The 24,693-nt window shown below is 42.2% G+C and overlaps 3 protein-coding genes across 5 annotated transcripts in view; 2 read left to right on the forward strand and 1 right to left on the reverse strand.

The window, feature by feature from the left end:
• The window catches only part of LOC122565450 (nuclear receptor 2C2-associated protein), a 15,767-nt gene extending 9,992 nt beyond the window's left edge, over window positions 1-5,775 (forward strand). The window contains exons 3-5 of the mRNA XM_043721444.1: window positions 627-732; window positions 4,829-4,896; window positions 5,478-5,775. Coding sequence (XP_043577379.1) covers window positions 627-732; window positions 4,829-4,896; window positions 5,478-5,600 — 297 coding nt within the window. The 3' untranslated portion in view covers window positions 5,601-5,775. The remainder of the gene's footprint in view (window positions 1-626; window positions 733-4,828; window positions 4,897-5,477) is intronic.
• Window positions 5,776-7,649: 1,874 nt separating this feature from the next.
• Window positions 7,650-24,455, reverse strand: rfxank (regulatory factor X-associated ankyrin-containing protein). 3 transcript variants are annotated; one of them, XM_043721441.1, is made up of 9 exons: window positions 24,138-24,226; window positions 20,922-21,259; window positions 18,424-18,537; window positions 16,697-16,762; window positions 15,035-15,135; window positions 12,716-12,841; window positions 12,085-12,151; window positions 9,965-10,045; window positions 7,650-8,116 (listed from the first exon to the last, which is right to left on the reverse strand). In XM_043721441.1, the coding sequence occupies exons 2-9, from the start codon at window positions 21,241-21,243 to the stop codon at window positions 8,061-8,063; spliced, it is 933 nt and encodes a 310-aa protein (XP_043577376.1). In that variant the 5' UTR covers window positions 21,244-21,259; window positions 24,138-24,226; the 3' UTR covers window positions 7,650-8,060. The 3 variants fall into 3 exon arrangements, with proteins under 3 accessions (XP_043577376.1, XP_043577378.1, XP_043577377.1); XM_043721443.1 differs by lacking the exon at window positions 20,922-21,259 and having other exon boundaries at window positions 24,138-24,455; XM_043721442.1 differs by lacking the exon at window positions 12,716-12,841.
• ankle1 (ankyrin repeat and LEM domain containing 1) overlaps window positions 14,809-24,693 on the forward strand; it is a 35,657-nt gene continuing 25,772 nt past the window's right edge. Inside the window, exon 1 of the mRNA XM_043721438.1 lies at window positions 14,809-15,306. Coding sequence (XP_043577373.1) covers window positions 15,281-15,306 — 26 coding nt within the window. The 5' untranslated portion in view covers window positions 14,809-15,280. The remainder of the gene's footprint in view (window positions 15,307-24,693) is intronic.

Below are 24,693 nucleotides of genomic sequence, written 5' to 3' on the forward strand. Positions count from 1 at the left end.
GTTACAACAGCGATCTTCCAATCATCCCGGACTTTCCCTGACTCCAATGACTTTTGAAAGATCTCAACCAACGCCTCTGCTATTTCCTCAGCCACCTCCCTCAGAAATCTAGGATGTAGCCCATCGGGGCCAGGAGATTTATCAATTTTAAGACCTTTTAGCTTTTCTAGCACTTTCTCTTTTGTAATGGCAACCATACTCAACTCAGCTCGCTGACTCCCTTTAATTGTTGGGATATTACTCATGTCTTCCACTGTGAAGACTGATGCAAAGTACTTATTAAGTTCTCCAGCTATTTCCTTATCTCCCATCACTCGGCTTCCAGTATCAGTTTTGCCTGTCGTTTGTTTCTTATGTGACGTGTCTCACCCAAATTGCCTGTGAACATCTCTTAGCTTACAGCACTGTGAAATTATTTAATTATCTATGAAGTACTTTGGGACGTCCCGAAAAGATGAAAGGTACAATCGAAATGTAAATCTTTCTTTAACTGATACATTTCCAGTTTGTTCTCTACCAGCTCTGTGCTGTTAACATACATTGCTCTTTCAGACTCAAACTGACCCACTGTATATTTGTGGTTAATTTCAGTAATCCTTTCTGTGTTTTATCTCCCCATGTCTCAGGGCCCCTCCCAGTGGGTGCTGCTTGAGTTCCCTCAGATTGTAAAGGTGACTGAATTACAGCTGCAGTTCCAAGGTGGATTCACAGGCAGGTCATGCAGACTCGAAGGTAAATTCAGGCTTACTCATAAATGGGCATATCCCAGTCTCTCACAAATTTGAGTATCCCACAAGGTCTGTTTTCTGTCATTGTTTCATAACCTCACATCACGGTATGGGGCCCTGGATAGGGAGTGTCAGCAATCGCACCTTGTTTACCTTTTCCATCAATCCGCCTGCATTTCTAACCCTGAGCTGCTGAAACCCAGTAGAATCCTCTGTCAGCATCCTGCCTTAGATCTGATATCTCAATACATTAAACCTTGAATTATCTTGGGTCTTGTTCTTCTGAAAAATCAGGATTGAAATCAAAGGGTTCAGGTTATGATCTGGAATCTGTCTGAAAGCATGATGGGAGCAAATTCAGCAATAACTTTTCAGAAAATGGATTGGATAAGCCAAAATTTACAGAACATTGGGGAAAGAACAGTGTGGTAATTGGATAGATTTTTCAAAGAGCTTGCAGAGATATGACAAATAAATAGCCTCATGTGTTGTGTCATTCTGTAGATGGGCTCAGCTTGGTGTTTAGAATTTTCTGAGACAATTTGTCGAAGAAACATAGAGATCCCTTTGCTAGTTTATACCATATCTGGGACTTGCTGCCCATGAAGTGCAGTATATGTTGTCTGCGTGGATTTTAGTAAGGCATTTGACAAGGTCCCATGTGGCAGACTAGTCTAAAAAGTAAATACCCATGGGATACAGGGTAATGTGGCAAATTGGAGCCCAAGTTGGCTTAGAAACAGGAAACAAAGGGTGACGGTCAATGGCTGCCCTTGCAAATGGAAAGCTGATTCAAACAGGACTTGGTGTTCGGACCCTGCTGTTTGTTTTATACATTAACAATTTGGACTTGAACTTTGGGGGCACAATTGGGAAATTTACAGACAGCACAAAAATTGGCCATGTAGTGTAGAGGATAGCTATAAGCTCTAAAATGATACAAATGTGTTGGTGGGGTGGGCAGGAAAGTAACAGATGGAGTTCAACTCTGATAAGTGTGGTGTAGTGCTTTTAGAGAGGTCAAAACAGTAAAAGGGAATACAGAATAAAAAGAAATACACTGAGAGGGCTGGATGAAGTGAGAAATCGTAGTGTGCAAGTGCACAGGTCCCGAAAGATAGCAGTACAGGTAAATAAGGTTGTAAAAGAGGCATTTGGAATGCTCTCCTTCATTGATAGAGGTACAGAATACAAAAGTAGGGATATAATGATGAAACTATACAAGACACTGAGAGACTACTAGAGTATTGTGTCCAATTCTGGTCACCACATTACAGGAAGAATGTAATGGCTGTGAAGACAATGCAGAGAAGATTTAGGTTAGATTAGATTAGATTAGATTCCCTACAGTGTGGAAACAGGCCCTTCAGCCCAACAAGTCCACACCGACCTACAAAAAGCAACTCACCCAGCCCCATTCCCCTACATTTACCCCTGACTAATGCATCTAACACTACGGGAAATTTAGCATGGCCAATTCACCTGACCTGCACACCTTTGACTGTGGGAGGAAACCGAAGCACCCGGAGGAAACCCTTGGCAGACATGGGGAGAATGTGCAAACTCCACACAGACAGTTTACTGGAATGTTGCTAGGGCTAGAGAATTGTAGCTATGAGGAGAGGTTGGAAATGTTGGGATTGTTTTCCTTGAAACAGGGCATGTGAGGAAATCAGTTTTATGCAGTAGGTGGTGGGTGTCTGAATTTCGCTGTCTGAGTTGGTAGTGGATACAGAAACCCTAAACTCGTTTTTAAAATAAAATGTACCATGATCTGTACCTTAAGTGCTGTAAGCTGCAGGGCTGTGAGCCACGTGCAGGAAGATGTGATCAGAAAGAGCATCTGGGTGTCTTTAGGTTAGTATGGATAAGATGGGCTGAATGGCCCTCTTCTGTGCTGTATCATTTCTGTGATTCTGTGAGGGTGGTGCAAATGGAAGCAATCAAATTTCGAAGGTAAATAACTTAGGAACTTGAAGGAAACAAATCTGCTGACCTATAGAAATCATGTAGTGATGAAGGAACTGACTGGATTGTTCTCTAGTCAGTATGGTCTCAATGGGCAAAATGGCTTCATTCTAAGGATCAATTACATCATAGCTTTGCAAGTTCAAAAAGAATATTGAAGGGGAAATTGGCTGTCATATTTTGTACACCTAATGCCTTTAATCAAGAAAAATGTCCCAGCCCATAGGATTCTACACAGCCACCTGAGGATACAGATGTAGCTTTTGTTTTAGTAAATTTTTCATGTATTATTGCTCACTGAATATACCCTCTGCACCATCAGAAGGCACCAGATGGAAATTTGTGTTGCAGATATTTCGACCCTGTCTAGGTGACATCCTCAGTGCATGGGAGCCCCCTGTGAAGCGCTTCTGTGATCTTTCCTCTGGCATTTGTAGTGGTTTGAATCTAGAGGATGTCACCTAGACAGGGGACAAAATGTCTGCAACACAAATTCCCAGCTTGGCGAACAGAACCACAACAACGAGCACCCGAGCTACAAATCTTCTCACAAACTTTGAGGCGCCAGAGAGATCTTAGTGAAACAACTCCATGAAGGCTGGTATCCCGTCACCAACTCCCCCTTTATTTACACTTCCATATAACCTGACACTGACCCAGCTAGCTCAGAGCCGGGTCCTGGAGTGAGCAGAACCCTCACACTCCTGTTTACATATTGGCAGCCAGAGCTCTCTGGGGCTGTTGACCTGGTCCAATCAGGGAACTCATGTTCTGAGGTCCACCTGGCTGACCTCATTACAATCACCACAGTTAGATTAGAGTCTGTGGCTCTCATTTGTTTTGTACAAAGTAGAAACAACCATATATTGAAATTGGATGTGCAGATTGTAGGTAGGTTCCCCCATCCTGTTAGGGCAGCACAGCGGCTCAGTGGCTAGCACTGCTGCCTCACAGCACCAGGGTCCCAGGTTTGATTCCAGCCATAGGCAACTGTCTGTGTGGAGTGTCTGCGTGGGTTTCCTCCGGGTACTCCGGTTTCCTCCCACCTTCCAAAGGTGTACAGATCAGGTGAATTGGCCATGCTAAATTGTCCATAGTTGTTAGGTGCATTAGTCAGAGGGCGGTGGGTTACTCTTCGGAGGGTCGGTGTGGACTTGTTGGGTGGGTTACTCTTCGGAGGGTCGGTGTGGACTTGTTGGGCCAAAGGGCCTGTTTCCACACTGTAGGGAATCTAACCTAATCTCAAAAGTGGGTACTGCAGATGCTGGAGATTAGAGGCAAGATTAGAGTGGTGCTGGAAAAGCACAGCAGGTCAGGCAACATCCGAGGAGCAGGAAAATCGACATTCCGGGCAAAAGCCTCGGGGGCCACCCCCCTCCCATTTATCTCTCCATCCCCGAGGCTCCCAGCCTCATTCCTGATGAAGGGCTTTTGCCCGAAATGTCGATTTTCCTGCTCCTCGGATGCTACCTGACCTACTGTGCTTTTCCAGCATCACTCTAATCCCGTCCCCCATCCTGTTACTGGAGTGCAGGAACATCCCAGTGTTTTAACACTGTGTTATGTATCACAAAGCTTTAGACACTGCATATAGTACTAAAATTCTCAACACCTTTAATAACTAGAGTGAAAAGAATCCACAGAGCAAGTTGTTGAAAATGTCACAGTGCTAAAAGCACTTACCTGACACTTTTCATAAACACCAAATCTCTCAAAGTATTTAAAAGCCATTGAAATGCTTCTTGAAGTTTAGTCATTTGTAATGTAGGAAATGCAGCAACCAATTTTCACAAAGCAAACTCTGACAAACAGCAATGTGATAATGGCCATACACTTGTTTTAATATTGATTGAGAGATAAATATTGGCCAGGACACTAATAAGTTCCTTGCTTATTTTCAGAATAGTGCCATAGAATCATTTACTGCCAACTGAGCAGGCAGATATAGGAGCTCCATTTAATGTCTCATTTGAAAGACATCAGCTCCCACAGTGCAGTGATCAAGACTGCTCCAGAGTCTCAACCTTGAAATTTGTTTATGCTGCAAAACTGAATAACCTTGCGGTTTTCCATAGTTTTGCTTATATTGCAACCAGCTCCATGACTAAACTTATTTAACTTTTGTTTCTTAGGTGGAAGAAAGGGATCTAATTTGGTGAAAATAGCTGACTTCTACCCCGAAGACACAAACTGCTTACAGATATCCTTCAGAGACTTTGAGGCAGTATTAGTTTCTTTAGCAACACTGTTGTGTTAGATCTGTTTGTGTTTAGATATGTGAGGGCAAGGACTATCACAGGAAGAATGAACTCCATTGGGTCACTAGGTGAATTTCCCTGTGAGTATGAATAAAAACTTAAGAAGTGGGAGGCTTTACAGTTCTTCAAGCCTGCTGCAGTACTCAGTAAGATCATGACTGACCATCTACCTCAAATCCACCTTCCCAGACACTCCCCATCTCCCTTGACGTCCTTAGAATCCAGAAATCAACCAATTCAAGGCTTGAGTGCACCTGCCCCTGGGCATCCACAGCTCCCTTGGATAAAGAATTTTAAAGATCCACAAGCCTTCCAGTTAAGAGATTTCTTCTCATTCCAGTCTAAATGTAGGCCCCACGGGTGAACTTAAAACACTGGAGAGGGCTTTCATCCACTCATCCATCAGCTGAGCCCCAGGGTTGCTTTTTAATGAATGAATGTTTACTTTTGTGAACACAGGAAGGCAGTTCTCTCAATTATTCTACATCAAATACATTATTTTTCTTCCTTATCTGTGACTCACAGATTCTCCATCCATGAGGAATCGATTGCTGATAAATTAAAAATCATTTTTGAGGAAAGCACAGACTTCTTCGGAAGAATTGTTATCTATCATCTTGATGTACTCGGTGAAAAATTATTGTAATGTATCTGATTATACTCACTGCCTGGAGAACCAGAAACCAGCTGGAACTGGGAATTCCCAAACACCCTGTCAGTGCCTCATGATATATAAACTCTAACAATGATGCATTCCCTGGTTTCAGCTAATTCAGCCTGAAACTTGCCTTGGATCAGTGAGAAGGAGCTGAAGAACTTTATATTAGTTCCCAAACACCCTGTCAGTGCCTCATGATATATAAACTCTAACATGATGCATTCCCTGGTTTCAGCTAATTCAGCCTGAAACTTGCCTTGGATCAGTGAGAAGGAGCTGAAGAACTTTATATTAGACAATTACAGAAAACATGTCTCGATCACTGATATTTAAAATATAAGTTAGGACACATTATTGTTACACCTGACTTTTCATTTGCTTTTGGTATTGAATGATCAGTATACTGTAGGCAAATATCCTGAGCAGCATTGTTCCACAACCATCAGAGAGCTTAAGGAAATCCTGAGGCTCATTTTGTTTTTGGATGTGGACCATTGGTCAAGAGGCTGTAGAACTCCCATACAAACAAGCTCCTTATTGTTTCTTCAGATTGCAAAGCGAGGCAATTGGTTATCTTGTATATCTTTGCAGGCAAAGTCCATTTTTAGTTGCTCCTCTTGGACTGAAGAATTCATTCGTTTTTAACCTTTCCTCATAGCTTAGTTCTCTGACAGCAGGTATTAAACATGTGGCTATTTGCATTATGACTACTTAGCTCACAGTGAACTCTATGAGTAAAATTAAGACAATTTATATTTATAGTGATATATCTCGGTTAGGGGCTAATTACTGCTCGACACATTCAGCGATCATCTGGAGACTAATTTCTTCTAGGCCTCTCCAGGAGCCAGTGAGAAGCTTCAATGTTCTGAAGCATGTCCAGGAATCATCACTGTCCAGGAGCTCTCTGCTCAATTGAAAGACCCATCAGACTAATATGGAGTTCTTGGAAGTACACTGCACAGTCATGACTAATGTGCTTTCATCAGTTCTGATTCTCAATATGGGTAATGTTGTCACATCTGTTAAGTCCAAAGCAGCTCTGAGCTTTAGTTCTTGGTTCAGTTGGGAGCCCTCTCAGTGGGGTTACAAGGTCATGGGCTGAAGCCAAGACTGAGGCAATAGAATCTAAGCTGCCAGAACCGAGAGTGCTGAATTGTTAGACATAACAGTGACTGACTTCCACATGAGGTGTTAATCCAGAGTCCTGTCATCATGCTCAATTGGGTGGTATTCTAAGAAGAACAAGGGGCGTTATGGGGCTAGTGCCCGAAATGTCAACTCTCTTGCTCCTTGGATGCTGTCTGACCTGCTTTACTTTTTCCAGCTCTACATTTTTCCACTCTGATTCTCCAGCATCTGCAGTCCTCACTTTCCTTGAGTAATGGGCCCTTACCAACAGAATGAGAAAATGTTCGGCCATTATCTCAGTGCTGTGGGTGAGATCTTAACTGTGTACAAATCGGCTCCAACTTTCACATGTGTGGCAGCAACATCTGTGAACCACTTTGGAATATCCTGGGAATGGGAAAGGTGCTAGATGAGTGTTGAGAGAGTGTAATTGTAACATTACTAGACTATTATTCCAGAGGCTGGCCCTAATGATCTGGAGACCTGAATGTAGTTGACTATTAACTGCTGTATGAAACAGCCAAGCAAGCCCCTCAATTGGTACCAGGGATTCACAATAAATACTGAGCTTGCCAATGATACCCACAGGCTGTGAACGAATGAGTTGAAACTTTATTGCTGGAACAGCACAGCAGGTCAGGCAGCATCCAGGGAACAGGAGATTCGACGTTTCGGGCACAGGCCCTTTCCTGAAGAAGGGCCTGTGCCCGAAACGTCGAATCTCCTGTTCCCTGGATGCTGCCTGACCTGCTGTGCTGTTCCAGCAATAAAGTTTCAACTTTGATCTCCAACATCTGCAGACCTCACTTTCTCCTGTGAACGAATGAAACAAAGATAGGTTTTCCTTTGACCTTTTGATATTGATGATAATTGACTGCAAACTTTTACAAAAAATTACAAGTCAGGTATCTGAAAAAAGAATTAACTTTAATTTTTTTTAAATTAATGTCTTTACACTTTGGAGATCTATAGGCAATCCATCCCCAAAAAAAACCCAGACCAACTTGTACAGTTTAGTCAGTTACCAGTGCTGATTTAAAGAGTAGGTTGCTGTAATAATCACAACTACATCAGTAACCAGTCCACTCATTTGATTTGCCATTCGTTAGAAACCATCTTCCGTTGCTTCCTATGATCTTACTGTCTGTTGAATTTATTTTGTACATCAGATAGGATGGAGTGGGCCTCAACAGCCTGTGCTGCTCCCAGTGAGCTTCTTGCTGCAGAGTTTAGTAGAGCAGAAGGAAAGCCTTTGCTAGTGTTTGTTTACTGGCTCCACCTCACCCTGAGGATGGTCCCATTGCTTCCACTTCTTGATCACTCTTTGTTGTTCTGAAGTAGCTTCAATACATGGTTTTCAATTGCTTGTTGAACTAAAATACAAAATAAGAAAATAATGTTTTTTCAAAAATCATGGATAAGAACACTTAGCCAGTGATGTGCTAAGCCATTGAGAGTATTCAAGACAATATATGGGGCAGCATGGTGGCACAGTGGTTAGCACCGCTGCCTCATAGTGCCAAGGACCTGGGTTCAATTCCAGCCTCAGACGACTGTCTGTGTGGAGTTTGCACATTTTCCCCATGTCTGTGTGGGTTTCCTCCGGGTGCTCCGGTTTCCTCCCGCAATCCAAAGATGTGCAGGTTAAGTGAATAGGCTAAGCTAAATTGCCCATATTTTTAAATTACATTAGTCAGGGGTAAATGTAGGGGAATGGGTCTGGGTGGATTACTCTTCAGAGGGTCGGTGTGGACTTGTTGGGCCGAAAGGCCTGTTTCCACACTGTAGGGAATCTAATCTAATATATTTATGAAAATTAAAAGGGGCAGTATGTTGGCTCAGTGGTTAGCACTGTTGTCTCACAGCACCAGGGACCTGGGTTCGAATCCTGCTTCAGGCGACTATCGGTGTGGAATTTGCACATTCTCCCCGTGTCTGCATGGGTTTCCTCCGGGTGCTCCGGTTTCCACACAAAGTCCAAAAAAATGTGCAGATTAGGTGGATTGACCTTGCTAAATAATTGCCCCAGGGATGTGCAGGTTAGATGGACTAGCTATGGTAAAAGCCCCAAGCGAGTTTATAGGGGTGAGTCTTTTTCCACGTATGGAGTCAGCTATTACGAGGGGGCATAGCTTTAAATTAAGGGGTGGTAGGTATAGGACAGATGTTAGGGGTAGATTCTTTACTCAGCGAGTCTTGAGTTCATGGAATGCCCTGCCAGTAGCAGTGGTGGACTCTCCCTCTTTATGGGCATTTAAACGGGCATTGGATAGGCATATGGAGGATAGTGGGCTAGTGGAGGTTAGGTGGGCTTGGATCGGCGCAACATCGAGGGCCAAAGGGCCTGTACTGCACTGTATTTTTCTATGTTCTATGTCTGAGTGGGATGGTCTTTGGAACGTCACTGTAGACTCGATGATCTGAATGGCTTCTTTCTCAACTGTCGGTATTCTAGAAGAGGTGGCATAGGAGAAGAAAATGAAGTTGAGGTGGATGACCAGCCATGATCTTATTAGAATGGTCAAACAAGTTCAAGGGGTTAAACTGCATACTCCTATTTCCTATGTTCTTTTGCTTTCCGTTTCCCCTGTCCTTCCTCCCTTTCTTAGAGAATTGACAATAGGAACAGATGTAGACCATTCAGTCCCTACTGCAGTCTTTAGCCATTCATTTAGATCAAGTCTGATTTGTTTCTTAACTCCATGAGTTACCCATTTTGGGTACCTTTGCTGAACAAAAACCCATCATCCTCAGTTTTGACATTTTCCAACTGACCTCCTGCCACTAGAGAGCTCTGGCCAAACTGGCAACAGATGCTCAAGCTGGACACCAGGCCCAGTGTTACCCTCCAGGTGATTCTCACAAGTGACCATTGTAACTGACCAATGTGTAAATCTTGGCATTTGATGTCAGTTATTCAATCGTATCATCTCATTTTAGTTTAATGTGCTCTCAGCACATATATGTCCCTTCAAAACAGGACTGCAAGCAACTGGTAGAATTCCTGGCTGATCCCTTATCAACTGAGACCCTTGATGGGGCATCCCGGCTGAGGGGAAAGTTAAGAAACCCTCATTTCAAACCATCTCAAACATAGCTGTCACTGCTGGACAATGCAGGCCTTATATGTAGAACGTGGCCTTCCAGTGTGACGGGGAAGAAAATTTGAGGAGGGGGCAGGTGAAGGTGAGGAAAAACAATGTCAATGAGTGAAGACTTGCCTTTTTTAAAACCCAGGGCCACAGCCAGATCCATCGGACTGTAACCAGAGTCTGCCTCCATTGTTAAATCTGCACCTTTGGCTGTTGAGGGAAAAACAAATCAAATGTCAAACTCAACATCTAAATAAATGTGCACTTTTGGTATAAGGCCCTGTAGGAGTCAGACTTTTCAGTCTACCTGGAATGAACACAGAAAATTAAGATTATGAAGGGAATTGTCATATTGATTTCTTTGCTGAAGGATTTATATTCCAGGAACTTTCAGGTATTTTCCTGATAATTTTTTTTAAACAAACATAGTTGTTCATGTTCCTACAGTTTATCTTCTGTTGTTTCCAGCAATAGCCCACAGATTAATTTTTAACTCTGAAGATATCAGGGCATCCTGGAACCACTTTCCCAAACAGTCTCTCCCTCTTCCTCCCAAGTTTCTCTGCCCCCACTGTTACTTTCCCTGACCATTTATGGCGGAATAGTCAAGTACCTTAGACTGACTCTGGTAGTGTGTATTACCAATGTCACTCAATTAGTAATGCAAAGGCCCAGGCTGATACTCTGGGGCCTGGAATTCGAATCTCACTACAGAGTCCTGGTGGAATTTAAATTCAAGATCAGCAACAGGCTGGGACTTTTCTCATTGGAGTGTAGGAGATTGAGGGATGACCTTAGAGATTTATAAAATCATGAGCATATAAGATGAATAACAAAGTTTTCCATAGGATGGGGGAGTTCAAAACTAGGGGGTGTATTTGTACGGTGAGAGGAGAAAGCCATGATGAAGCACAGTTCAGATTCCCAGCCTCCAGGTAAGGCCCAGGGTGGACTCCCTGCTCCCTCCCTGTAATGCTGAATTTTTATCTTTATTTTATTTTTCTAATTTATACCTGAAACTTTGTAAACAGGTTTTTTTTTTACCTAAAATGGTGCCAGAAATGGTGACTTTGTACACTTTTCACTGTACTCCTGTATCTGAGTACGTGTGACAATAAACCTAATTCTAAGATTTAAAAATTTGGGGCAATTTTTTCACACAGGGTGGAAATAAAGTGCCAGAGGAAGTGTTGGATGCAAGTACAGCTGCAACATTTAAAAGACATTTGGACAGGTACATGAATAGAAAGGGTTTACAGAGATAAGGGCCAAATGCAGGGTAAGTAGAACTAATTCGGTTTAGGAAACTTGGACCGAACTGTGTATTTCCATGTGTTCACTCTATCCTCAATTAGTTCACCTTTAGAGAAGGAAATCTTGGATCTTTACCCAGTCTGCCCTACATGTGATTCCAGATCTAAGTCCCTGGAAGACGCTGAATTATCCCTTGAAATGGCCTAGCAAGCCATTCAGTTGAAGGGAATTTGGAGAGAGCCAATAGACGTTGATCTTTCTGACATCCCATGAAAGAATAAACCAACTAACTGCTATTATCCTTGGTATCATTTTACTTAAAAGTCCACGAGTGTGGTGCCCAGAATTGTATACCAGCTGAGGCCTCAGTGGGAGAGCATGGAAAGATTTTGTATGACTTCCTTCTTATATCAAATACCCCTTTTTTACAATGTCAGATATCCAGTATGCTTTCTTAACAGGCCTATCTTGTCCTGCCAACTTCAAAGATTCCTTAGAATGCATTCCAATTCCCTGTGTCCCTGCCCCATCAAAATGGTACAATTTAGATTATATTGTCTCTCCATGTCTTTCTCGCAAACTAATTCCCACCCCAGGACTTGAATGTGAAAATCAAGGTCGACACTCCAGTGCAGCAGTAGGGGAGCTCTGCACTTTCGGAGGTGACGCCATTCAGGTGAGACATTAAACCCAGGCCCCCTCTGCTATTTGGGTGAATATAAAGGTTCCCATGGCACTATTTGATGTTCATATTGGTTGCAACCACTTTTGAAGTACAATTTCCATCTTTCTGCAACCATTCTATACTTGGTAAGATTCCACAAACAACAACAATGTGAGTGATGATTTAATCTGTCTTTTTATTAGTGATGTTTCCTGAAAGAGGATATGACCGGGATACTGAAAAACTCCTCTGAAAAGCATTTGAGCGAAGCATTCCCATCACCTATTTCACACACATGCACATTCCTTCTGCCTTACCTATTCTGACTTACCCAATAGAGCTTCCACACACCTCACATGATTTCCATGCACTGCATACAGCAACGGAGTTCCTCCATTCTGGGGAAAGCAGATAATTAAGTTATGAGAGACTCAATATAAGGGGTTCTATTGGAGACATACAACTATCCCCTTAACACGGTGTCCCAATTATGGTCCAATGGGCTATCGTAGTGGGTGAATGAACAACAAGAGAACAAAAAATAGAAAAATATGTTGATGGGATTGGATGAAGAGGAGTGGAAAATAGCGAGCTAGAGCATAAACATGGACCAAATGACTTGTTTCTGTCCTGGAAGTATGATGTGCTATTTCTAAATGTATCTGACATGTATACTTCTGATTTTCGCTCTCACTTTTCTGTGTAGCCAAGCATTCAGTTCACTAATTAGTATAGACTGATTCAAACAGTTTTAACAACATGGGGCATAGCCAAAAGGGACCATCAATTTACTATTATGACAATTTTTACGTGTATAACCCATAGGGTTCACAACACTTATCGGACTGTTGTTTAAAGATGGAATCCCACAGCAACATACTTCCCTCGTACGTCCCACAGAAATCGCAACATAAAAGCCAAAGGCTTAAACATCAGGCAGTCTAGCTCAGGTATAACCTCACCCAGTCATAAATGTTGACATCCACGCCATGATCAAGGAGTAGCTGGACAATGTCGCTGTATCCCTGAATGCTAGCCAGAGACAGCGTGCTCTCCCGCTCCTTTGCCAGAGTGTGTGGGTCAGCACCCTGTAACAACAGCAAGTGCGGCTCATGTCAAAGTTTTAAGTAAGACCTCTCCCCCCCCAGGACATTCTGTTTAATTCATATGGATTGGTTATACATTGAGATTCTAATGTTTCTGTCTTTGATGTACAGTTCCATTGAGCAGTATCTGGTTACTCACTCCACTGGATAATCTCACTATGTCACCTGAGTTGGTTATTTGATTTAGTACGCCAGCGTCAAACCTGATCCTGTCCCACAAATTGCTCAGGTATTCTGTCCAATAGAGCACACTGAGTTGTTTATTATTAAATACAAAAACAGAAAGTGCTGGAGAAATACTGACAGCATCTGTAGAGAGTTAGATACAGAGTTAACATTTCAAGTCCAATGACCTTCATCAGTTCTGTTCTGACAAAGGATCATTGGATTCGAAATGTTAACCCTGTTTCTCTCTACCTACAGATGCTGCCAGACCTGCTGAGATTTTCCAGCACTTTCTTGTTTTTCTTTCAGATTTCCAGCAGCCATATTCTTTGTTTTATTTTAATGTTTATTATTAACAGTAGTGGATCAGTATGCTTGCTTGCACAGTAACACTAAGGTCAATTGCATCATTTTTTTTAATCCATTCGGGGATGTAGGCATCACTGGCTGGACCAGCATTCATTACACATTCCTATTGTCCCAGAGAAGGTGGTGCTAGACTACTTTTCTGGATCACCGCAAACTTGAGGCATAGAGACACAGAGCTGCTAGGGAGGGTGTTCCAGGTTTTAACCCAGTGAAAGTAAAAGATCATTGGTATATCTCCAGGTAAGGTGGTGAGTGACTTGGAAGCAAACTTGCAGATGGTGGTGTTCCCATGCATCTGTTGCTCTTATCCTTCTAGATAATAGAGGACATAGGTCAGAAGGTACTGTCAAAGAAGCATTAGTGAGTTATTACATCTACTGCCACTATGGCTGTTGAGCAAACTTAGAGTCTTCTCAGTGTGACTGGTTTAGTGGTACACTGTGCACAGCTATTTAGCAATGTTAGCAGAACCAACAATAGGCAACTTAATTCTAATCAATTGGCAGCTCAACAGATGGAGGCAACAAACAGAGGAGGATGCCAGCCTCAGATGTTGATCTTTGGATCCAACAGCAACGAGCTTGATGGGTTTGCTTTCAAGAGAGAGAGCTCAACCCGCTCTTACTCCTGACCTGGAACTACTTAATACTGACAGCGCCCTGCAATGGAAGATTTCCTTCAATAACAACAAAGTTGAACTTATATAGTGCTTTCAATATTGTGAAAGGTCCCAAGTTACTTTGCAGAAGTACTGCAAAACAAAATTTTGACATGAGTCACATAAGGAAATTTTTAGGGGAGAACTTTAAGGAGTTTCTTGAAGGAGGCAGAGGGAATTAGGAAGTGTATTCCAGGGTTTAGGACCTTGGAAGTTAATAAAACAGACCATGGTAGAACATTTGGACAGGTACATGAATAGGAAGGGTTCAGAGGGATATGAGCTAAATGTTGGCAAATAGGACTAGATTAACTTAGGATATCTGAACAGCATGGATGAGCTCCGTGCTGTACATCTCTATGACTCTATGACTGAAAGACCTGTTTCTGTGCTGTATGACTCTAATTAAAATCAGGGATACTCAAGTGAATGAAATTGGACAAGGGAAACAATTTCAGAGGGTTGGGGGGGGGTAAGGAGGAGAATTGCAGAGTTGCAAAAGTGTTTTGGTTGGTGGGGCAAGAGACTATGGAAGGACTTAAAAATAAGGATAACCATTTTAAAATTGCGCAACAAAAATGGAAATTGCTGGAAAAGCTCAGCAGGTTTGTGAGTATCTGTGGAGAGAAATCAGAGTTAACGTTTCAGGTCCAGTGACCCTTCCTCAGAACTGTTTTGAGGAAAGGTCACTGAATCCGAAACATTAACTGTGATTTCTCTTCACAAATGCTGCCAGACCTGCTGAGGTTTTCCAGCAATTTCTGTTTTTTCCAGGTTTACAACGTATGCAGTTCTTTCAGTTTTTATTTTAAAGGTGTGGTCTTCCTTATCCAAGAGACAATTCTTCACTATCTCAAATTAATGAGCCCAGAATTTCACAAAGTTCTTTTCAGTCGCCATGGCAATGTAATCATCCATATCGCCTCAATGCCTTTTACACAAACAATGCAGTGAAATAATGGACAATGTTCTCTCGGTCTTACCATCTGGAGCAAAAATTTCACAACAGCCATTTCCCCGAATGCTGCTGCCCACATGAGTGGTGTGAAGCCTCGTTCATCTGCAACATTGAGCAATGAGCTCCCTGTAAAATGGAACAGACTGGATGACTGACTTTGTTACAGCATTTCACAGGAAGACAGAAAACAGGTCTCAGCCATTCGGCCCATCGAAATTGCCCATGCCATCATTACTATCATTTCAGGTGATGTCTCTCATGAGCAGCAATTATGATTGCAGTCTCAGACAATTACAAGTAAGTTTTTTTTAATGCATTACATGTGGGCATTACTGATTGCTATCTGTTTGCAGTCACATGTAGACCAGACCAGGTAAGGACAGTAATTTCTCTCCCTAAAGGACATTAGTGAACCAGATGGATTTTTACCAAAAGTTGACAAGAGTTTCATGATCATCATTAAATTCTTAATTCCATACTTTTATTGAATTCAAAGGCCACCATCTATCATGGTAGGATTTGAACCCAGGTCCCCAGCACATAATCTGGGTTTGTGGATTAATAGTCTCGCGATAATACTACAAGACCATCAGCTCCCTAAATGCAGACTGAGTGAGACAGAATAAGGGAGAAAATGTGGAAATACAGATATTTTCTAATCAACCTGTTCAGAGATGGACTTGAACCCAGGAATCTTCGTCCAGAGGTAGAGACACTACCACTGCATCACTAGTATATTGAAGAGAGGAAACACATTATTGTTACCAGAAGTAATGAGGCACTCCAGTGAACTATACGCGTTTACAAAATGGTTTCAGTCAATTTGTTCAGGTTTGTCATAACACACATTTACAGCAGGAGGGACTTGAACCCCAACCTCCTGGATCAGAGGTAGGGACACTATGACTGCAGCACATTAGAAAATAGAAAATATACTTTCTCTCTTATCAACCTGTTCAAAAATATTATTGCACACGTCTGGAGCAGAAAGGACCTGAACCCAGGTTTCCTGGCTCAGAGGTAGGGACATTACCACTGCCATACAGGAGCCCATAAGAAAGGGTGTACATTTTTGTTTTAAATTCATTCAATACTGTTTACTACAACTAACAAGAAAGATCAATTCATAGCAAAATTCTCAAGAGAGGAATTCTAACATATCCACAAAGACGTAACAGTAGGAATAGGCCATTAAGCTCCTGTGACTGTTGTGCTATATAATTAGATCATGGTTGATTTGAATCTCAAATTCAAATACACCTTGTTGCCCTTGTTTCTGACAAATCAGAGCATAAAATGGGTCATGCATTCCTTGGAGTCTAATACCTTTCAATTAAAACATGGCGAGCCAACTTTCCCATTTTATTTAGTGTTCAAAATTTACCATTTTCAGTCTAAGATATTTTCAATGACTGAGCAACCACAGTTCTCTGAAGTACAGAATACCAATGATAAGCAGTTATCAGAGTGAAGCAATTTCTCTTCAAATGGCCTAACCTGTTATCCAGAAATTGTGAATTGGAACTCCAAAGAAAAAGACCCTCTCACCTATAAGATGGGAAATAAGCGGCAGTCTTACCAATGATGTCCAAATCCCAGGAGTGAATGACAGTGAGAATAGAATTTGCTCTGAGCCCACACAAGCTTAAAGAATTTGCAATAACACAGCTCAATTTCCATTGCTCACCTTGTTGAAGATTTGACATTAGTTGGGCCAGGTCTCCCTGAGCAGCTAGCTGATGAATCGATAGCGCTGGAAGGAGAGCAAGAAAAACATTTGTCATGCTGAGTGCAAAATGGCAAGTTGTTTCCAAATTGTGTAAATGGATCTGAAGTGTTCTACTTTGGAATTTTCTTCTCTCCGATTGAGGTTTGAATCCAGGCTGCACACGTCTCTGATCCCTCAGATCTCAGTGGGTAACCTCCCTGAGTCAGAGGTTTGAGAATTCAAATTCCATTCCCAAGGCTTGAGCACAAGACTAGATTGGCACATCATAGAGTCATACAGCACGGAAACAGATTCTTCGGTCCAACCAGTCCATGCCGACCATAATCCCAAACTAAACCAGTCCCGTTTGCCTGAATTTGTCCCATATCCCTCTTAAACCTTTCCTATTCATGTACCTGTTCAAATATCAGTGTAGTACTGAGGGATTGTCGCACTGTTGATATTTTGATTAAGATGTTTAATAAGAACATGGGATTTATGAACAACAGGGCGGCACAGTGGCTTAGTGGTTAGCACTGCTCCTTCACAGTGCCAGAGACCCAGGTTCGATTCCAGCCTCGGGCGACTGTCTGTGTGGAGTTTGCACATTCTCCCCGTGTCTGCGTGGGTTTCCTCCGGGTGCTCCGGTTTCCTCCCACTGTCCAAAGATGTGCAGGTTAGGTGAATTGGCCATGCTAAATTGCCTGTAGTGTTAGGTGCATTAGTCAGGGGTGAGTGTAGGGGAGTGGGTCTGGGTGGGTTTCTCTTCGGAGGGTCAGTGTGGACTTGTTGGGCCGAAGGGCCTGTTTCCACTCTGGAGGGAATCTAATTTGACCATTCAAGCCTGTTCGACCAATCGATAAGATCATGGCTGATCTGGTTGTGCTATCAATTACATTTTCTTGTCTATCAAAGTCCTATCCAACTCTCCTAGATTTATTGATTCTAGTGATAGAAATTAAATACCTAGTAGTTTAAGGTACTAAAATAAACAGACATTGGGTATTGATTAGTAAATTGTACTTGGTAGAGCTACTCTTGTAGCACGGATTTAGTGTCCCTACCTCTAAGCCAGGTCACCCAGGTTCAAGTCCCTCCTGTTCCAGAGATGTGCAATATCATCTCTGAGCAGGTTGATTAGAAAATATCTCCTTGGTAAGGCCAGATGGCTCTTTTGACATAGCTATGGTGTCCTTACGTCTAAGCCAGCATCAATGGCCTAGCATCCAGGGAAGAGAATTCCACATTTAACTGGGATCCTACCTGCTCTGTCAGGCGGATGTAACAAGTCTCATGAGAACATTTCAAAGAAAAGTAGGAGGATTATCTCTACTGTCCTAAATAACATCTATCGCTCAACCAACTTGAGACATAAAAGATATCTAGGGTCAAGAGTGTGGTGCTGGAAAAGCACAGCAGGTCAGGCAGCATCCGAGGAGCAGGAGAATTGGCGCTTCAGGCAAGGGCCCTTCATCAGGAAAGTCTCCTGCTCCTCGGATGCTGCCTGACCTGCTGTGCTTTTCCAGCACCACACTCTCGCCTCTGATCTCCAGCATCTGCAGTCTTCATTTTTTCCCATAAAGGATAATTAGTCATTATTGCATTGCTATTTACAAAAGCTTGCTGTGTATAAATTGGCTGCCATTCTTTGTACATTAGATCAGCGATTTTACTTCCAAATGAATAGTGTAAACCAGGGTACTCACTGTCCAGGTTTGCTGGGAGCGATGAGATCTCGTTCCCTCGCTGTCTGTTTGTGAGTGTTGTGGCATACTTGTACGCAGTGCTGGATTTCTCTGGAAGCAAAAGTGGTACTGGTTCTGGGGAAAGAGAAACAAAGAACAGTACAGCACTGGAACAGGCCCTTCAGCCCATTATGTCTGCCTCGACTGTGATGCTATTCCAAACAAATCCCAGCTCTGCACATGGTACATAACGCTCTCATCCCTCCCTGTTCATGTGTCTGTCTGAATGCCTCTTAAACATTGCTATTGTATCTGCTTTTGCCACCTCCCCTGGCATTGTTCCACACACCTGATCTGTGTAAAAAATCCTTTCCTTGCACATCTCCTTTAAACTTGCCCCTTTCACCTTAAACCTATGTCCCCTAGTATGTGACATTTCCACCCTGGGAAAAAGACTCCAACAGTCCACCCTATCCAGGCTCTCATAACTTCATATATTTCTATCAGGTCGCCCTTCAGCCTCCGAAACGCCAGCAAAAACAATCCAAGTTTGTCCACCCTCTTCTTATAGGTAATACACTCCAATTCAAGCAACATCTTGGTTAACCTTTTATTGCACCCGTTCCAAAACATCCACATCCTATAGTGTGGTGACCAGAACTGCACACAACGAGCCATAACATTTTGTACCACAGGCATGTTGTTACATAAGAAATGGGAGCAGAAGTAGACTGTACAGACCCTCATCGTTAAGTAGGATCACAGCTGATCTCCCTGAACTCCAGCTCCCTGCTCAACCCAGAACCCCATCAGGATTTCCTGAGGTTCCAAATATCTATCAAGCTCCATCTCAAATATACTTGATGACTAAGCACCTGCTGTCCTTGGAGTAGAAAATACCCAACATTCTCAACCCTCTGAAGATATTTCTCCGCAACTCAGCCCCAAATGGCTGTTTCCTTATCGCTGGACTCGGATCACTCTGGGGAGGCAATGGTCTAGTGGTATTATTGCCCGACCATGAAGCCAGAGAGTGAAGAAACATCCTAGGGTTCAAATCTGGCAAATGGTGGAATTTAAATTCAATTTAAAAATATGATGACCATGAAACTATTATTGATTGTCAGGAAAAACCCAACTGGTTCACTAATGCCCTTTGGGAAGGGCAATTGTTGTCCTTACAGCATCTGACCAACATGTGACTCCAGATCCACTTCAATGTGATTAACTCTTAACTGCCTTCTGGGTAATTAGGGATGGACATTAAATGTTGGTCTAGCCAAAGATGCCCACATCCCATGAGTTAATTTAAAAAAACTCTTATTTCTCCTCTCCAGCCGGAGTAATAATGTCAGCATCTATCCTGTCAAGATTTGTAATAATTTTATATTTTTCAATGAAATTGTCTCTCATTCTTCTGAAGTCCATAGAACATACACTTAAAACAAAGAACTGAAGATCTGAAACAAAAGCAAAAATTGCTGTTCTAAAGAAGGGTCACTGGACTCAAAATGTTAACTCTGTTGTCTCTCCACAGATGCTGCCATTCCTGCTGAGTTTTTCCAGCAATTTCTGTTCCAGGAAACATATGCCTAGCCTATTAACAGGTCAATCGATGTTTTGGGAGGAACCATTCATCAGGAATTCTGATTCCTGATGAAGGAGTCCTGCCCGAAACGTCGATTTTCCTGCTCCTTGGATGCTGCCTGACCTGCTGTGCTTTTTAGCAACACACTCTAATCTTGATTCTAATCTCCAGCATCTGCAGTCCTCACTTTCGCCTGTTAACAGGGCAGTCCACTCATGCCAGGAATCCCTTCCCTCTTCCTGGAGGAGGAAGGGAATGGGATTAGCATCCTGCTGGCATCTGCCCTCACCTTGTGCCAGGTGATGAGAGGGCAAAGATATACGTTTATTTACAAACCAGGCAAGTGTAAAATGATGAAAGCCTTTTTTCACACAGCAAGCAGCCCATCCATGTACTTTATAAAGGTTCCTGCCTCATCCACCCTCCCAGGTAGTGCATTCCAGACCGCCACCACACCCCTCCCCCCTCCCACCCAAGTGAAAAAATCCTCAAATCCCCTCTAAACCTTATATCTTTAACATCATAACGATCATTAGAGGTTTACTTCAGCCCTCATTGGACCAACTAGTCATAAGGCAATATTTATACTTTATACAAAATTCCTCTGACCCCTCTTCATCTCATCCCATCAGCATAAACCTCTTTTCTTGCTTACATAATTATCCAGCTTCACCTTAATCACATCTTTACTCCTAATACTAACAACTTCCACATTTTAAAGATCCTCCTGAATTCCCTCTTGAATTTATTTATAGCAATGAGCTATAGACTGTTAAAATAATTAAAACCTCTCCATTCTGATATTCCAGACATGAACAGCCCCACTTCCTCTCATCATTTCACAGAGCTCCTTCCTCTGACTCCAAGGGTGGCTTGGTGACTCCCTAAATGAGCTTCTGTTTTCATCATGGGGACTTTGCTCGTGACTTACCATTGTCTAGTGTAGAGGCCACTTCAAGGTCAGGTGTCATTTGATCCTTCTTCTGCTCTTGAGTGCTTTCAACTTTGAGTGTTATAACTTGTTGCAACTGGTCATTAATCTGCAGAGTTGCACACTTTATCTGGACAATGTTGCTTGGTGTAGCCTCTACTGCTGGTTCCTTCTTGCCAGTCTTGTGTGAAAAAGAGTTGCAGTTATGATCTCCGTTATTGCACGGCAGTGTTTCATGGTGTAAGTCTTCCCTGTCGTTGCCTTCCACAATTCTTATGGTTCCACCCTCACCCTGGTGTCCATTCTGTTCCTTTTTATCCATTTTGCTGTGTTTTGCTCTGATACACAAAACAAAGAAGCACGAAACAAGAACATTCAGCCACACATTGTCATGTCCATTGGTGGGTTTCAGTGTTCAGCAAGCAAGTATTCCAGCCCCTCCCTATTGCCCCTGACACACCAACCATTGCTTTGAGAGTAATTGTTAGCTTCACACTTCCATTTCAGGCATGACCCAAGTGAGGTTGCAGATATCTTCTTCATACATCCACTGTGTCTCAGTGGGTACCATAGTTGCCTCAACATTGTGCTCTAGAGGTGTAAGAAGACTCATAATTATGGAGTTAGATGTGGTTCTTAGGGCTAATGGGATCAAAGGGAATAGAGAGAAAGTGGGAGCAGGGGACCGAGTTGGATGAACAGCCGTGATCATATTGAATGTCAGAGCAGGCTGAATGGCCTACTTCTCCTATTTTCTATATCACATCTTACACAACCTCAGAATGTCTCAAAGTGGATTCCAGCCAATGAAGTGCCAGCTTCTTCTTAAGCAATCACTGCAGACTGAGGATGACTTTCATGCATTCCAGAGTTGGAGGTCCTGAAGTGACTGAACAGTCCAATAGTGAATCCACAGGTGGGACAGGAGAATCTGAACAGGTAGATGGGTGGGATGCTCAGATGTTCACACACACCTTTTGCTGTTCCAAGGTGTAATCACTGTGGCAATGTGGGAACTTGAAAGCATAGTAGACTTGAGCACAAACTCTATTCTAAACCTCCCAGTGCAGTACTGGGATAGTGCTAATCAGATAAGGCATTGAACAAAGGGCACAGTCTGCCCCATCAGGTGGATATGAAAGATCTCATGGCACTGTTTTGAAGAATAATAACGTCCTGCCCAATACTGCTTTCCCATCCCAGAAAGCAGGTTATCCAGTCAGTATCACATTGCTGTGTGTGGGGAGCTTGCTGTGTGCAAATTGACTGCTGTGTTTCCCGCAACAGTGTCTGTGTTTCAAATGGAGCAGTACTGAGTGTTAAACACTTTGGAATATCCTGAGCTTGTGAAATGCACTATATAAATGCAAATTGTTCTTTAACAGCACACAGAGTGTCGTCATGATTTCTTGTAGCAATGTGCAGCTCAATTGCCTGAATAATAGTCCCTTAAAAGTTTACTAAGTATCCTTGTTGTTTTATTTTACTCCACCCCAAGCAGATCCAGCACATTGCCATCCTTTATGTGGTAGCCAAGCAATTCCTCATTTCTAAATTCAATTGGCAGTTCTAACATTTGTCTGTGTAGTTACTAGATAGCTAGTCGGTTGTCTATTTGTATAAACTGTATACTAGTCCCTTACCCACATACGTTCCTGGAATGGCCAAGTTCTGGATACAATTTTCTGCAGCTCTTGAAATCATTCTCGGAGGTTATGAACCAAACTTTGAAGCATACGCATTGATGTGCACAATAATACGCTCATGCATCATTAATTGTTGATCTGATTGTGTAATGGCAGCATGGTGATGTGAACGCTAAACTGGTCCCAACACAGGCTATGCTTGTGCATTACACTTTTGAATGTCATTGCCTGATCCAAGGTAAGGAGGTAAAAGAACCAAACTATTGAATAGAAAAAAATTGCACAACTGATCCTAGAAAGTCCTTCCACGCAAGACTCAAGGGAAAACGAGCACTGCCTTTTGTCCTAGCAAAAAGGAAACTGCAGCATGAGTTGGTGGGAACTTGTATAGGAAGTTTCAGCCATTATGAAATGGGCTTTTGCAATAGATTGAGAGGCCTCTCTTACACTCCCTTAGAACCTAGTCACATCTCACCACATTAAAAGGTGATATTGCCCTTGGAAGGAGTGCAATATAAGTTTACATAAATAATAACCGGACTTCAGGGGTTATTACAAGGAGTAATTACACAAATTAGGCCTATTTTCTCTAGAATTCAAAGATTAAGGGATGATCTGATTGAAGTTTTCAAGCTATTAACAGGAAAACTCAGGGTAGATAAAGATAAGCTACTTCCACTGGTTGGGGATTCTAGAACTGGGGGGGCATAGTCAGAGAATTAGGGCCAGAGGGTTCAGGAGAGATGATAGGAAGCATTTTTATACTTATAGTGGTAGAGGTTTGGAACGGTCTTCCACAAACAGTCATTAATGGTGAGATGACGAATACCAAGAATGTTCACCTGGACATTAGAAAAGCACTAACATTTCAGAAGGGTAGGGAGGTTATGGGGATGAAGGAGATTAGAAATAGGCCAGAGAGATTTTAACACCTGAACCAGGGAGCTTTTTTTTCTACTGGAGGCTTTTCTTAAGGCTGAGAAACTTCAAGATAATTTCAAAACGTCTTTCAAAACTGCTTTGTCATCCATCTTTTGACACTTTGACAAAGCTATCAGGCCTGTGCTTGTTTTTCAAAGCACAATACCCATTACTTTCTTAGTAAATAGATGCAGACTGGGAATCTCAACAGTGATGCAATATAAATCTTTAACATTGATAACTGTGTTGTAACAGTTCTCAAGATGCAAACTAGTTTGGCAACGACAGAAACTCAAAATGCATCTCTGAATTCTACAACTGCTATATATCTCAATACAGTATTCCAAATATATTTAACCTTCTACAAATGCAAAATACTGCGGATGCTAAAAATCCGGAACACAAAAATGCTGGAGAAACTCAGCAGGTCTGGCAGTAATTGTGGAGAGTGAGTTCACGTTTCAATTTGATATGGGTTTTACTCAAAACTCCCACCAGACCTGAAACGTTCATTCTGTTGTTTTCTCTGCACAGAATTCTGCCAGATCTGCTGAGTTTCTCCAACATTCTGTTTACATTCAAGCTTCTAGCCAATTAAAGCGTCTCTAAAAAAATATATATATATATATTTAAAATGCATACACAATACCTTGTAATATAAAGAATCTTTGCAGCCTACAAACTGTACAAGATATAAAGCAATGCCTGAACAAATTTCTCACGTACTGCAATCGACACTTCCTACTAAAAGTGAAAGTAGCTAGAAACATCCCACAATGCAATTGAGCAGATTTTAATTTGTGTGTTTTATCGCAAAATCATTAATACGATGTCAGATAATTTAATCCTTCTACAAAGACCTGACACCTCTGTACACTTGTACACCGCACAAGCCTATTTTCCACTTTTCCCTCATGCTAACGCCAGACATGAGTGTCAGTAGAAGAGGCCAATTGCACAATGCTTTTATACTGCAGCCTATATAAACCAAGCAGAGGTGGGATTTTAAATAGAGCTACGTTGAATGGTAAATGAGGACTTTATCTGAAATAAAACCCTATTTCCTAACTGAAACCACCGTTAGCTATTTTAAAGGGAAGTATTTATGGTATGCAAACGTGCTGTGAAATGCTTTATATGAATATATATTATTTGCTGCAACAAATGTGTTTTTTGCAAGCAATCCCAAGGACCTGTCAATCAGA

The sequence above is a fragment of the Chiloscyllium plagiosum genome, chromosome 31, assembly GCF_004010195.1.
Source record: "Chiloscyllium plagiosum isolate BGI_BamShark_2017 chromosome 31, ASM401019v2, whole genome shotgun sequence".
NCBI lineage: Eukaryota > Metazoa > Chordata > Chondrichthyes > Orectolobiformes > Hemiscylliidae > Chiloscyllium > Chiloscyllium plagiosum.

What these genes read in the sequence shown, in the direction of transcription:
- rfxank (XM_043721441.1), bottom strand. Translation starts at nt 21,243, where the DNA reads ATGGATAAAAAGGAACAGAATGGACACCAGGGTGAGGGTGGAACCATA. An exon ending in GGCCTCTACACTAGACAATG is followed by an intron (nt 18,538 to 20,921) that starts GTAAGTCACGAG and finishes CTCTTTCCCCAG; the next exon opens with AACCAGTACCACTTTTGCTT. An exon ending in AATGTCAAATCTTCAACAAG is followed by an intron (nt 15,136 to 16,696) that starts GTGAGCAATGGA and finishes TCCATTTTACAG; the next exon opens with GGAGCTCATTGCTCAATGTT.